This window comes from Brassica napus, chromosome C3, assembly GCF_020379485.1.
Source record: "Brassica napus cultivar Da-Ae chromosome C3, Da-Ae, whole genome shotgun sequence".
NCBI classification, from domain to species: Eukaryota; Viridiplantae; Streptophyta; class Magnoliopsida; order Brassicales; family Brassicaceae; genus Brassica; species Brassica napus.
Window position 1 is genome coordinate 24,738,703 of NC_063446.1, and position 15,069 is coordinate 24,753,771.

The 15,069-nt window shown below is 35.5% G+C and overlaps 2 protein-coding genes across 2 annotated transcripts; both read right to left on the bottom strand.

The window, feature by feature from the left end:
- Positions 1 to 6,560: 6,560 nt before the first annotated feature.
- On the bottom strand, positions 6,561 to 8,450 carry LOC106388994 (polygalacturonase-like). The gene is made up of 4 exons (XM_013829177.2): positions 8,289 to 8,450; positions 7,888 to 8,193; positions 7,213 to 7,731; positions 6,561 to 7,028 (listed from the first exon to the last, which is right to left on the bottom strand). The coding sequence occupies exons 1-4, from the start codon at positions 8,397 to 8,399 to the stop codon at positions 6,771 to 6,773; spliced, it is 1,194 nt and encodes a 397-aa protein (XP_013684631.2). The 5' UTR covers positions 8,400 to 8,450; the 3' UTR covers positions 6,561 to 6,770.
- Positions 8,451 to 9,266: 816 nt separating this feature from the next.
- Positions 9,267 to 12,062, bottom strand: LOC111203984 (exopolygalacturonase clone GBGA483-like). The gene is made up of 4 exons (XM_048750160.1): positions 11,858 to 12,062; positions 10,960 to 11,274; positions 10,075 to 10,590; positions 9,267 to 9,799 (listed from the first exon to the last, which is right to left on the bottom strand). The coding sequence occupies exons 1-4, from the start codon at positions 12,041 to 12,043 to the stop codon at positions 9,551 to 9,553; spliced, it is 1,266 nt and encodes a 421-aa protein (XP_048606117.1). The 5' UTR covers positions 12,044 to 12,062; the 3' UTR covers positions 9,267 to 9,550.
- Positions 12,063 to 15,069: the final 3,007 nt, after the last annotated feature.

The following is a 15,069-nucleotide window of genomic DNA, read 5'->3' on the forward strand; positions in this document are numbered from 1 at the left end:
GTCTACTAGTGCGGTAGCAGGGGGTAGGAACTCAACTGCAGCCTCTGAAAGTAGAGAAGTGAGACCGATCTGAGGTAGGTGGCAGTAGAGTGTTTTCTTCGCTCGGTCCTGGAATACGTAGACGTAAGGACCATCCCGATGGATCCTCGAGTGGGGACCAGCTATGAACTCCTTACTTACTAGAGAAATGACATCCAGGTAGTTCCAAGCAATGTTGTTCGATCTGTCCAGTGCTACCTCCTGGTTCTTGCAGTCTACACCCACATGTCTAAGGATCCGAGTAATCACTGCACCAAATCCACATGCATTGCTCTTTTTTTTGGTTACTTTCCCCTTGTATCCTGCTAAGTTTGCGGCCAGCACCGCTCCCATGTTGAAGGCAGTAGCAGGTGGGAATGTAGAGTTTCCAAATGCCGGTAGCAAATGCCTCACACCTTGGTACAGGAGGCACAACTCCCATTGCGTGACTGATGCGGCTGTGGTTGTCCCGTATAGCAATGAGCCAATGAGGCGTGTGGCATATCTCAGTACTGGGCTCCGGATAAGTGACTCCTTTGCCTGAGAAGATCTATAAACCCCTGTGCCAATCGTTTCCCAGAAGTTCAACAGCTCTGAAGTCCAATAAAGACCAGATGTCCTCTCCCCTGCACTCAATCCAAATAGTCTGCAGAGGTCTGTGAAAGATACCTCATAGTATACTTTCTGCACTACGAATGCCAGAAAACCTTCCTGATGGCTATCATCGGGACGGGTGACGTATGCGGATGCTATGAACTGGCGTACCAACTCCGGATAAGTGGGTTCGTTGAGGTTGCATAGTTGGCCTAGACCCATGTTCTGGAACAGTCCTTCAATGTCTGCTTGGATTCCCAATATTGTCATCGTCTCAGGACATGCTAGTTGTGTAGCCGGAACGGCTACCTTCTTCATGTTGTTGTAGTGGGTGGTATCAGACTTATCCCACTTCTTTGGCCTTTGCTTCTCTCGCTGAGACGAACCCTCTTCTTGTGTGTTCTTCTTTGCTGACATTTTCGTGCGCTTCATTCTCTACAAAATAGAATCATTGCTCTCAACATGGTTATAATCAATTAAGAACTCAAAGCAACATGAAAATGAAAAGCGAAATCGAGTTGTGATAAAAAAAAAACCAAATTGAAAAAAATTCTCAATCCCTAAATCATCTCAAATCCTGTTCCAAACTCGTTGATCACAGACAATTGTGTTCTATTCCATGTTTAAACATCTGTTTCATGCATATTTGATCAAGGAATCAACACGGAAATAAGAAATTCACAAAACCCAAAAAATTGCTCAAGAACACGATTTCAGAATGTGGAGATTCGCGGAGTATACCTGTCTTAGGGTGAAGACGAGTGTAGGAATCAGGTAGAGCTCGAAAAATCAAGTGGAATGGAGCCCAAAATTGTTCAAATCGGATGATTATAGAGAGAGAAAGGGGGGCGAATTATAGGGGAAATCGGAGGGGATGAGAGTTCTAAGGTTTAGATCCAGAAAAGGTCGGGTTTTGCCTTATAATTCTGTTTTCCGAACACACATCGATCGATGCGTTTTTGTTCTATAACGCATCGATCGATCACAATCTTACGGCCCGGTCCATCTTTGTAATCGATCGATTTGTTTTTGTTCAGAAACGCATCGATCGATGCGTTTTTAAAAAAACATACAAGATTTTCCGAGGACATTCCGAGGAAAAATTGAGATTCTCGATCGATCGATGGGATACTCTCATCGATCGATCACAATCTTACGGCCCGGTCCATCTTTGTAATCGATCGATTTGTTTTTGTTCAGAAACGCATCGATCGATGCGTTTTAAAAAAACATACAAGATTTTCCGAGGACATTCCGAGGAACAATTGAGATTCTCGATCGATCGATGGGATACTCTCATCGATCGATCACAATCTTACGGCCCGGTCCATCTTTGTAATCGATCGATTTGTTTTTGTTCAAAAACGCATCGATCGATGCGTTTATTTAAAAAAAATTACGTTTTGAAACCCCAAACACTAGTTCCTCGGAATTTCCTCGGAATATTCCGAGGATATTCCGAGGAAGAAGAGGGTTTCCTCGGAGTTCCCTCGGAATAATCCGAGGAAATTCCGAGGAAATAGGGTTTTTAAACTGAAAACAACGTTTTGCCGTTTGAATAACACCTATATAACCCTTATTAAGTGTCTTACGTTCATTATGAAGACAAAAATTTGTTCCTTACCGTATAATTAACACTTTTCCGATTGTATGAACGAAATCTCGCAACATAAGACAAACACTTATACCTTTTAATGAACGGTAAAGGGAATACTTTCAATTAGTTTTGAAATTTTTTATTTCATGGTTTATGCTCATCTATACAAAGAATCCTCAATGGTATGCATTACAATTGTATAAGAAATGAAATACGGCAAAAAAAATTGATGTTTTGAAACCCCAAACACTAGTTCCTCGGTATTTCCTCGGAATATTCCGAGGAAATTCCGACGGATATTTTACTATCCGTCGGAATTTCCTCGGAATATTTTCATTTTACCGGGCAAATATTTCGCGAAAATTGAAATTATAATTCCGACGGAATTCCGACGGATAATATCCGTCGGACCCTAGGTTTTATAACCCCGAGCCACTTCTTCTTCCCCATTTCTTTCTTCTTCCTCTGCGCAAATCCTCTCTTCTCTCCGGCGATTTCCCCCTGAAATCCGACGATATCTCCGGCGATCTCCCTCTTCTCTTACACAAATCATGTAAGGACCCTATCCCACTCTCTTAGGTTCTATTTGTTAGGTTTTTGTGTGGTTTTGATAGATTTTTTTTAGGGTGATTGGTTAGGATTGTGATTTGGTTGTATAATAGGTTTAGAATTGTGATTTGGTTGAATGATTTGTTTTGTTGAATTGATTTAGAATTTTTGTATAATTTTTTTTTTCTATTTATAAAATCGATTTTTGTATATAAAATCGATTTTTGTATTTTACAAAACGATTTTTCTATATAAATTTGATTTTTTGGACTTTACAAAAAAAAATTTCTATATAAATTCAATTTTTTGGATTTTACAAAACATTTTAAATATCTATAAAACTTTTTTTGTGATTAAAAACTATTATTTGGGATTTAAAAATATTTTTAATATATATATATTATTAAAACTATTTTTTTGTAATTATTAAACTATTTTTATTTATTACAACTATTTTTTGTTTATTAGAACTATTTTTATATATTTATTAATAATTTTAAATATATATAAATCTTTTTTTGTGATTAAATTATTTGGGAATTTTTTTTTAAAAAAAATTAATTTATATATTTCTGTATTTATTAAATATATTTTTTAAATTTACAGGTCTCATGATGATCAGACCCGGCCTCGACAGCGTCGTGGTCGTGGTGGTACGGGGAGCCAGTCTCGGGATTCCAGCCATTTTCAGGATTCCCCTTCGCCCCACAGCTCCAACCATACATCTCCCTCTGCTGCACCCGCTCCTGCTCCTCTCGCTCCCGCTGCTGCATCCGCTCCTGTTCATCCGGGTCCTCCGGGAGTGATGCGTGTTGCGGAGTTGGTTCAACAGCCCGGTCGTGACCATCTTCCGTATCTCACTCCGTATCCACATGGACGGGGTCAAACATGGTAATTAAACATTTTTTTTTCTTTAAATTTGGATTCATTATTAACCGTTTGTTCTTTTACTAAGGTTCAACCGATCCGGGAACGGGATCAGCGCATGGATCAACCGTATGATGTACTCGGCCCTCGACAGTGGACATCCGACTTTCACTCACTTCCCAACCGACAAGCAGGTTCTGTGGTTTCGTCAGTTTGCGGTAAGTATTCTAATTTTTTACTTATATTTTTAATCTTTAATATAAATTTTCTACTAATTGTGTTTTTTTTCAGCAAGAGTTCAACTGGAATTCCGATGAGACGCTCTTTATCTATCACCACTTCGTCCATAAAGTAATGGACAACTATGGGAAGCAGATCCACGAGTGGAAGAAGAAGTGGGAAATCAATAAGGTTCGATTTAATTTATTAAACTATTTTTTAATTTATTAAATTTTTCTTTTTTTTTTATTAAAAGGTCCCAAAGTCGATGAACGACACGTTCTGGAAGGAGTTGTGTGCGCATTGGGATAAGGAAGAGACGAAAGAAACTTCTTCCACCAACTCCACCAACCGCAAGAGCGACCGTAAAGGGAAGGGCATCTACAAGCATAACTTGGGTGCTCAATCTATTGCCACTCTCGGAGATCGCATGGTAAGTTCAACCGCTTTTTCTTCAATTATTTGAGTTTTAGAATTTAAATTTATTGTGCATTTCTTCTAATTTCTAATGTTTCTTTAATTTATGTTTTTTTTCAAGGCGGAAGAAAATGATGGCGAGCCGGTTGATGATCTCGCCCTAATGAGGAGGGCGTATACCAACAAGAAGACCGGCCAGATTGATGACGGTCTTGTGAGGGACGTGGTCGACCTGGTCCAAACTCAGGTGGTAGACGAAGTGTCTCAGCTTCAAACCGAGGATGACGCTTCGACGGCTTCGACCAACTTGTCCCGGTTTCGAATCAACGAAATCGTTGAATCCGTAAGTTCTTTGTTTTTAAAAGTTCAATTCATTTATTTCTTGCTTTAAATTTCTAAATTTGGCTTTTTTCTATTCAGTCGGTTCCAAAGAAGAAGGGACGTTTGGTCGGTTTGGGTCGTCGCACCCGGTCGGTTCCCCCTTCTTCTGCACCACCGCCCTTCGTTGATCCAGAAGTACTTACGGCCCAGTTGAAGGACAAAGATGATCGTATATCTTTGTTAGAGACCCAGATGGCGGCTCAACAGGCGGGCTATGAGGCACAGAGGAGGCTGAACCAGCAAATGATGGAGATGATGCAGAGGATGTACCCGAACGAGGTGTTCCCGGACGTGCCAGACCCGTAGTTTTTTTTTTTTCCACAAACTCGGAATGTTTTATTTTTATTTGTGAAACTTTGAATATTAATTAATATGATTTCAATTTTGCTTTTAATTTCATATTTTCGAATTTAAATTTCAGAAATTTTATCTTTTTAAAAAAATTAATATTTTTTACATTCCGAGGAAATTAATTATATTTTTTACTTGATCGATCGATGCGTTTTTTAAAAAACGTTCGGGCTATACCGAGGGACAGGTTCCTCGGAATATACCGAGGGAGATATTCCGACAAACTGGTGCTCCTCGGAATTTCCTCGGAAATGTGTTTCCTCGGAATTCCGTCGGATATTTCCGACGGAATTCCGAGGAAAGAAGAAATTCCGAGGAATTATTTCCGACGACTTGTTTCGTCGGAATTTCGTCGGAATAACGTTATTCCGACGAAATTCCGACGATTTTTTCCCTCAGTATCCATGTTGTTTTCTTGTAGTGCGTGGATCTCCAAAGGACCCGAATTCGAATTCGCACTACACCAGATTTCGTGCGTGGCCACCGAGACTTTCATATTCTCTTTCCAGGATTACCATTTATATATATATATATATATATATATATATGTATTGTATACCTTGGTGTCGTTTATCCTACATAGTGTTGGAGAAACAAGAATGTTCTTAATTTTTTTTTTGGGGTAAAATGTTAAGAAGTTCTTAAATTTAATTTGACATGAATACTATTAGCTATTAGAGCTCCAACTTCAACACAAAACGTTACCGTTCCAATTTCAAGTTTTAATTTGTCTAATCCGAAATCAGCAGGACTCAAAATTAATTCGGCTGTTTAATTCAAATCTAATACTACCTACGATAATAACTAGAATAGCAAGTATCTCGATAAGACGTCTGAAGAATATCTGACAATAAAAGTGAGATGAGACCACTAGAGCAGCTATTTTGTTGAGAAACTGTTAAAGTTTCTCGAAAAAAAAATTTCATAATTATTTGTATAATTACATTTTTAATAATTGTATCATTTTTTAATAAGTGTTATTAAGAGTTCTAAGCAAGTTATTTAAAAAAATCTTAAATCAGAATTCTTCTCTATTCTTTCTCATACTTTTTAAAATCACTAGGTAACTTTTCACATATTCATCGATGAACAACCACAAACTAAAGTTAGACATATATAGTCACATAGCAGAGCCAGAAACATTTTGTATTGGGATCAAAACAAATTTAATGGAGATAAATTTTCATTTTTGGTGGGGTCAATATAATTTTTCTTACAGTCGCTGGCGGGATTTACACGGAGTGATCACCAGCTTTCATGGATACTTCGGCGGGCTCTCCGGCTAAGCTCCGGTGGACGGTCATTGGCGCTACTCAGATCCTCTCGAAGCTCCGGATACCAGAGTCATCAAAAAAATATATATATAATTTTTCTTAAGTAAAAACAAATATTTTACATTTTTTAAAAATAAAAACAAATACTTTTAGAAAAGTAGCGAGGTCAGCTGACCCCATCTCTTCCCAATTGGCTCCGCCCTGGTCACATAGATCAACCCATTAATTGCTAGTTAATTTTAAGGTTTTAAGTAATTTTTAGCATTTTAAATTTCTTAAAAAGACCAATCACATGCAGAAAAGATATATAAATCTTTTAGTTTTATTACATCACTATGCACACACAGACATAATATGTGTTGGCATCGAATAGAAACATTTTTTCATTTACAGTTTTCATAAAGTCTCCCTTATGTGAGACTTTTCAAAGGAAAAAGGGTTAGAAAGAAGGAAAAACAAAATTGGATGTGAAAGCCCTAGATGTGTTGATCAGCTTCAACATTTTACGCTTGGCCAGGTGCCTTGACCACAGGTCCAACACAAGCCTTTGGGTTTTGAGTTCCCACAAGCTTAGGTGTGACGTTTGTGCACTCAAAAGTGGGTGGACCATCAGCTCCTGTGTACTCAATGTTAATGTCTCCAATCTCAACGTTCTCACATGGATGTCCCTTGCTGCACAATAGTTTCACTGCGTCCTTGTTCCCTGATGTTCCTCTAATATTCCTGAAGGTAATGTCCACCAGCTTAATTGTTGATGGTTTCTGCAAATAATAAAAACTTTGGGAATCAGAATCATATATAGAACTCCATATGTAACCTCTACCAAAATGGTGAATGCTAAAGATCTAGAAAACATCAGAATAATTTGTGTGCTGAACCAATTTATCCATTTTCATAGAATCCGGTGATAGTGGCAAGACATAGAATCTAATAAAAAATACTTACGCTCTTGTTGCATTGGTTCCAAGGGCAGTACTCCTGGTCGATGAGGATTGGGTTGCTAACTTTGTTAAGGATGATATTCTCAAAATGAATACCGGCAGCGGTGGTGGTGCAAGCCGCAGATGGCCATGTCTTGATCCTCAGCCCGTTGTCAGTTCCTTCGAGGGTGCAGTTTATAACCTTAATGTCGTTGACATCTTGCTCCCATCCGTATCTTCCAAGGCTTCCGACACTGATTCCGTGTCCAGGACCGCACACAACTTTTTCAATGAGGAGATTCTTCATCCCATCTCCCACGGAGATGCAGTCATCTCCTGTGGAGATCTTAGTGTTGAGGATCTTGACTCCCTCACATCTTCCCAAATGGATACCGTCAGTGTTGGGGCTTTCAGCTGGAGCGATGATCTTGATGTTATCGAAGGTCATGTTCTTGCCGCTGATAACGTTGAAGTGGAAATTTTTGGCATCTAACGAGGTTACGTCTTTTATCTCAGCGTTATCCACAAAATCAAACCTTACACTCTGCAACAAAAGAATAGCACCATATATATATTAAATTGATCATCAATGAATTATATATCTTCTTATTTAAAACCACTTAAAGCATGTATATATATATATATATATTTTTTTTTTTGAAAATACGTGTCTATATCTTATTAAAACAAAAACACTTACGATGGGAAGTTTTTTGCACTCAAAAGTCTTGTGGCAGTTATTGGCCTTCCACGCTGCATTGCCTTCACCGTCAAATGTTCCACCTCCGTTCAGCTTAAACCCATTGATTTTTTCGAAGACGACCCACCTATCCTTTCCCTGCGTTGAGCCACCGTCAGCTTTGACATTGCCTTGAAGGGTGAACTCCACTGGAGATTTGCATGGACCAGTCATAGCGATCTCACCAAGCTTGAAGTCACCTTTTGGGATCAAAACCTGGCTCGGTGCAGGGGCTTGGCATGCTGATGTGAACGCTTTAAGAAGAGCCTGCAACAAAACCCCAACGAGTACGTTAGCCAAAAAAAAAAACGGTTTATAGATTTCTCTGGATGAAATAATTAGAAAATAGTATAGATACTAACCGCAGTAATATCAGAACCTGGAGGACCACCAACGGTGAACACCTCAGCATTGGCTGAATATCCCAGCAAACATAGAACCAAAATTGTATAAATTCCTAAATATGAACCCATTTTTGTTTTTATTTATTTTTATTGTTTTATTGTTTTTTTTTTGTTTTATGAGAGTTTAGCTATGCCTCTGCTGCTTTATATAGTGGCCTTAATGGAGATATGTTTAACCCATTTTTCTCTCTACGTCTCGTTTTTTAGATTGTTTGGCCAATTGTCAAGGAATTACTAGGCTAATTTAATTTTGAGAAACTAGCGGTTTATTATTAGGCGAAAGACTTGTTCTACTCGTGCACGTTTATAGCATTTTTATGATACGTACATTTTTCAGGTTAATTGTTAGCCAACTTATGAAATTGACATGAGTGAAGAAGAAACATTATGTTTGAAACATGCGGTTGGACGGATTTATCGTAAACCAACATATGAAGGCTATAATGTATATAGCTCACAGAGAAGCAGAGGCGGATTTTGAAAAGTTTTTAATCGGGGACACAATATTAAAAACATCTCTATATATATATATATACAAGTGTGTGTTTTTTTATGTTGTCGATGTGTAAAATCTTTGGAGGTACTATGTCAACGTGAGCCTACACAAGAATTAAAAAATTTCAAAGTTATTCTCTTATCTTGAAAACGTGAAAATACTTTTTAAGGACTATCAAAACATCATTATGTTTAATTGGATTAAAACCTTGAAAAAACTTTCTCTAAATTATGTATACTGTCTCTGCAGGTGTTTTGATTTAAAGACAAATATAACGTTAAACGAATCTGAGATCATTATTAGGTATTTGTTAATGAATTGCCTTCTTTATTTGTTTGCATACAATTTCTCTTACCAATTATAATAACAAAAACTTATCTCTACTTCATGGATATTATTATTGAAAATCATGTATGTATTTGTGTTATTGCATAATAGATTATGAATGTTTGGGAAATATAAATAAATATAGAGAATACTTATAATAATCTTTAAATTTCAATTATATTATTATTGCTAATTACACAAAAATTATCTACCCAATATTGTGTCACTCTTTCAGCTAATGAATTCCAAACTTGAAGGGACTATTATCTCTATTAGATATCCATATCATTTAAAGGTAAAAAAAAACAAGACATATTTCTAAACTTTTTCATCGCACCCTGACCAAAGCGTCTTAACCAGACTGGATGGGTGCAATGGTGGACAAGCGACTTTAACTTTAAGAATCCGGTTTAGCTTTTTCAGTGCAAGCAGGTGGTTCCATCTTTCCTTTGAGTTTAGGCTTGATGTCAGAACATGCCGAAACAGCTGGTCCCTTTTTACCAGTGTATACGAAGTCTATGTTAGAGAGAGTAATATTAGTGCAAGGCACTCCTGGGCTGCAAAGTAGTTTCACAGCCACCTTTGACGCTGATGTGCCCTTAATGTCCCTGTAGGTGATGTCCGACAACTTCACTTTCGATGGTCCCTGCGCATATATGATTTAAAAGCTTGTTCAGTATTATCAACCACACCAAAATATATATATATATGTGTGATGTGTCAAAATTTGAGTTTCGTATAGAAACATTCCCTCTCATAACATTTCTGGTTATAATACCTCACGTCGAAAAGTGAATATCATCAATCTAAAGTAGTATAAAAAGTACATGGTCCCTGCACTCCTAAATGATTTTAATTGAAAGCACAAGATTATGAGAATGTATTTTCAAATATTGTAAATACTTTGATTTGGTTACATACCCCTTTCTTGCAGTGGCCATGAGGGCAATACACTTGGTCTATGAGAATAGGTAAGCTAACATTGTCCATTGTGATATCCTGGAAAAGAATGTTGGAGACGATACCAGGGGGAGATCCAGGCCATGTCTTGATGCGGACACCGTTATCAGTGTTCTTGATGAGGCTTCTCCTAATGGTGACTCCTCTCACTGGTTGCTCATTAGGGTACTTTCCAAGACTTCCGATGGCAATACCATGTCCTGGTCCACATTCTACGTTCTCGACAAGAAAATTTTCAGTACCATCTCCTATGGAAATGCAGTCATCTCCGGTTTTAATCTTTGCACGTACTAATCTGACGCCATTAGACCTTCCAATATGGATACCATCGGTGTTAAGACTCTCTGGAGGTGCATCGATACCAATATCCTCAAGCGTTAAGTTCTTACAGTTGATAATGTTCATGTGGAAAAGTTTGCTGTTTGTTGATTTTATGCCTTTAATTTTCGAGTTTGTGAGACCTGTGATCCGGATGTTCTGTTACCGATGAATATTTACCTAGTTAGTCAATTATATTTTCTGAAAAATTAGATAAATCTTTAAGATAACACAAAAAATTATGACAAAATCGCCTGCAAAACATCCCGAAAATACTATTAATTAAATGATAAAATGACTAAATTGTTTCAAACCCTAGACCATCATCCTAATTTCATCCTATAACTATTAAACTTTAATCACTAAAATTAAATCTAAATATAAAACAATTTTCTTTAACTTTTAATTTATGTATTAGATTTTTTCTGTCATGTTTTCTGTTATTTTGGAATAAAAACATGTTTTCTCTTCTATATATTTTCTCATAAAAATATGATTTTATATTTATGTCGAATTGAAAGTTCTTACGATCGGGAGAGTGTTGCATTTCCCAGTTTTAGCACAGTCATTGATCTTCCAAGCGTGGGCGCCTTGACCATCAAAAATGGCTCCATGCCCGTTCAAATTGAAATTCTCGAGTTTTTCGAAATTAATCCATCCGCAATGAGGTTTACCAGGAGTGGCCTTAGAAGGAGCCATTATATGGCCATCCATTTCGAAAGTGACGGCACTTTTGCATGGACCCTTGAACTCTAAGGTCTTTACCAAATACTTACCCTTTCGCACTTTAATCTTGCTTGGTGATTTTGATTCACATGCTTTTTTCCATGCATCCGCAAATGCCTACATAACATTTGTTCCACACCATATTCTTACTTAAAACCAAATTATAACAGAAACTAGATTTTAATCCGCACATCCACGCGGATAATGTTTTCATTTTTATTACAAAATTTAAACTAATAGTAATGTAACTGAATTTATTAAAAAATAATATTATATATAATATAACTAAAATATAGGTGATTTTTTACTTTTTGTTACAATAATAGTTTTCATAGCCTATTTTTAAAATTTTCATATGTTCTACTATTCTTATATTCTTATAATATTTTCTGTTTCAAATAAAATACGCGATCCCAAAATATTATGTATATATTTAGATGCAAAAACTTATGTAGATATGTATACAATATAATATATATATACCTAAGATTATGTAAACCAAATGTATATTTCTTTCAAATAAATGTATTTATTATTTAAATATATAATATTTAACAAACTATTGTTAAGATTGGTCTGAAAACTTTTTTAACGGTAGATAAAAATAAGACTATATTTTAATAGAGTAAATCAGACGTATAACAATATAAGATAAAATATTTAAGCAAAAAAAAAAACCAATATAAGATATGTTACGAACCTTACTGTCATCGGTTATGCCGTCTCCTTTGGCTCCTGATGCTTTAACATCAATTGTTTCACCGCTTCCTTTGGATGGTTCGTCTTTATCGTTTTCTTTGAGCATTTTAGCCCCATTTGCTATTGTTGTGGCCATAACCACTAGTACTACAAAAAGTAGTGTCTTTGCTCGACGCAAACCCACCATTTTTTTACTCTCTTAAATTTATTGATATTTTTTATTTTCTTATTTATCGTTTATTTTCTCTTTATACCTTTTTTCGTTTTTTTTTCTGGTTTGCTCTGATGAGTCAAGAGTTCGTTTTATAGAGTAGCGAAAGAGTTTGAAAACCACAAATTCCGCGTAACTAAAAATAGAACTGATGATTATGTGTAATACATAATGAGAGAATTAAGCACGACCTTTTTGACTTGCTCTGTTTTCTATTTATGGAGACATGCATGTAAGGTTGCAAAAAAAAAATGTCTCATCTAGCGATCAAAAATCCGGTTTATAATTTGTTCTAGCGATCAAAAATCCGGTTTATAATTTGTTTCAGTTCGGTTTTACAAAAGAAAATCAGACTAGTAAAACGTTTTTGTTACGTTTGGTTTAGTTTTTTTCCTTTTAAGTTTGATTTGGTTTTAGAAACTAGAATTCCAATTCAAATAAATAAATGTTCTTAGAAAATATTTATAAAATTATGGGAATTATTTTTTTTGAAAAATAAATGATGTAATCTATACTATTATTTGCGAAGTAATTTTTAGCAACAGAACTCCCACATTGAAAGTTAGAGCGGTTAACATCTATACTACCCTTAATGAATTTTATATATTATTAATTATATAATCAAAAACAAATTTTTATTAATAATATTAACTTTAAAAAAAAAGATAATTCATATATATTGTGTTGTTATCTTAAAACATATTTTTCAATTATAAAATTTAGAAATAAAATATAAAACAATTATAATAAATTAAGTAGTTAAAGTCAATGTTATCCTTAATAAATTTTAATCAAACATATATATTTAATTAGATTTTTGTCATATATATATATATATTATATTTAATTTTTTGAAAACATAAATAATAAATTATTATGCTGGTTTTTGAATTATTAAAAATTAAACTAATAAATATTTGTAAGGCGATTAAGCCCGTATCACCTAGTTATAACATAAAACAATTTTACAACTTGTATTGACGGTTCTATTTGCATTCAAACAATATTCATGTTTGTCGGTTTACATTTTTTAACTATAAGTTTTTTTCCCATCAATCAGTATAGTTGTTAATTAATAAATCACCTTTCACTCGAAACTTAGATTTATGACGTAAAAATAAAATGTTTTAGATATTAAATGTGTATAGCGGATTTGCCAAAAATATCATTTTCCTTGTACCCTATTTCATTTTTACCTTAACTAACTTTACCATTAAAATTTTAATAGGCAAAATAACATTATACCCCTAACTAATTAAACCTAAACTATTCTTTTCTTCTCCAAGACTTTTTTCAAATCTCAGATCCAAAATGAACGATACCAGTGATCAAATCTGACGAATCAGACGATGTTGACGAGTTCTCCGGCGCTGAGGAGTTCTCCGACAAAATTTCTGACTAGTTGTATGGCGAGATCCGACGACGCTGATGAGTTCAAACGAACAAGATGAGTTCCCGGTAAGATTTACGAACGCTGAAGAGTTTCCGACGAGATCTGACGACGAGTTTTCCGGCGAGATCTAACGATGACGAGTTCTCCGACAAAGCTGACAGACTCTACAAGCTCAGACAAACAAGACGATCTCTTTCCCTACGTCTAAGAAACGCTAACAAACAAAGGTAAGAGGATAATAGATGGTGATTTTCGTCTATTTCTGTAATTGTAGCTTGGTTTATCAAAATCGATCTGTTTCTGGAAAGGAAGACAAAATTTTTCTCATGAAGTTTTCAAATCTCAAATTCATAAGACCTTATAAATTGGGTCCTTTCGAATTTTATTGTTGATTTGTTAGCAATCAAAAGACATATAGCTTAACATATATTTAATTACTAACCTAAGAGTAAGATTATTCCATGATTACTTCTTCTCTTGGTTGATCTGGTAATATTGCAGGGAATTACAAAGGTGTGATGTGAGCTTTTGGATTTAAAGGATGTTGTGGAGAATATGTGTGGTGATATGCATATCAAGTACCTCACTTTGTTGAAGTAATACAATGCTACTATTTGTAGTTTAACTAGCAAGGTTTAGTATGTGCAATATATGAGGTGGAAGGTGGTGTTTTGGTAATGTAACGTTCTGTTTGGTACTTTATAAGAATCATTTTTTATGTCTTGTTTTGTGTATAATATCTAAAGAAGCAGTGGAGATGGAGCATGCGTTTGTTGAGTTAGGAAAGCATATTATTTTTGAATCTTGTTTTTGGAAATGAGTGCTGATGCGTAGGAATAATATGTGATTGGCTTGCGTTCAGATTTTGAAGATCGACGAGGTTGGTGAGCTGTTTGAAGAAGCAAGAAGGACTTTGAACAAGAACGTGGTTTGTGCGATCAAAAATTTACATATTTATAACGCTTTATAAAAGTTGCAGAGTTAGCTTCTTAATACATTCTTCTCTCTCATCTTCTCCAGACATCTCTTAATTAGGATGCTGTCGCGTCCAAGGGCTCGGACCATACTTGTAGATGGAGCTCTTAGGGAGGGCGAGCCACTGATTCCACTTCCTTCATTCGAGATCATGGTGCTTCTCACATTCTCTTCTCCATCCACATGAGTTAAGGTAAGTAGTAGTATTTATAAAACTAAACCTTGAAATGAGCATGTTTGATTCTGATCAAGCATGGTCTCTGTACAGTCTACAGAGAGGGTTGAGGCAATATATCCCTTGCTGAAGGACGTGGCTCTTTCACCAGATATGCCTTTTTGTGTTGATTGTCTTTTTGAGAGACTTTAGAAAAATTAACTTGTAAGCCATTATAAATCAGTTTATAAACATTTATAAATCATTTTTGAGTTCCTTATACTTATTCTGCCTAGCATTCCTCACAAGACTTCACAAGTTCACACATTTATATGTTTTTTACAGACATATGCGATCAACTCTTGTTTAAAAACTTCTTTATAAAGACTTATAAATCGTCGAGTTTTACATTTAACAATATCCTGAAATCCAGATTTATAAGGAATTATAATTCTGTAAAAATGCAGTGTTCACTATCCG

What these genes read in the sequence shown, in the direction of transcription:
- LOC106388994 (XM_013829177.2), bottom strand. Translation starts at nt 8,399, where the DNA reads ATGGGTTCATATTTAGGAATTTATACAATTTTGGTTCTATGTTTGCTG. An exon ending in CAGGTTCTGATATTACTGCG is followed by an intron (nt 8,194 to 8,288) that starts GTTAGTATCTAT and finishes GTTTTGTTGCAG; the next exon opens with GCTCTTCTTAAAGCGTTCAC. An exon ending in GGAACCAATGCAACAAGAGC is followed by an intron (nt 7,029 to 7,212) that starts GTAAGTATTTTT and finishes TATTATTTGCAG; the next exon opens with AAACCATCAACAATTAAGCT.
- LOC111203984 (XM_048750160.1), bottom strand. Translation starts at nt 12,043, where the DNA reads ATGGTGGGTTTGCGTCGAGCAAAGACACTACTTTTTGTAGTACTAGTG. An exon ending in GCATAACCGATGACAGTAAG is followed by an intron (nt 11,275 to 11,857) that starts GTTCGTAACATA and finishes AATGTTATGTAG; the next exon opens with GCATTTGCGGATGCATGGAA. An exon ending in AATGCAACACTCTCCCGATC is followed by an intron (nt 10,591 to 10,959) that starts GTAAGAACTTTC and finishes CATCGGTAACAG; the next exon opens with AACATCCGGATCACAGGTCT.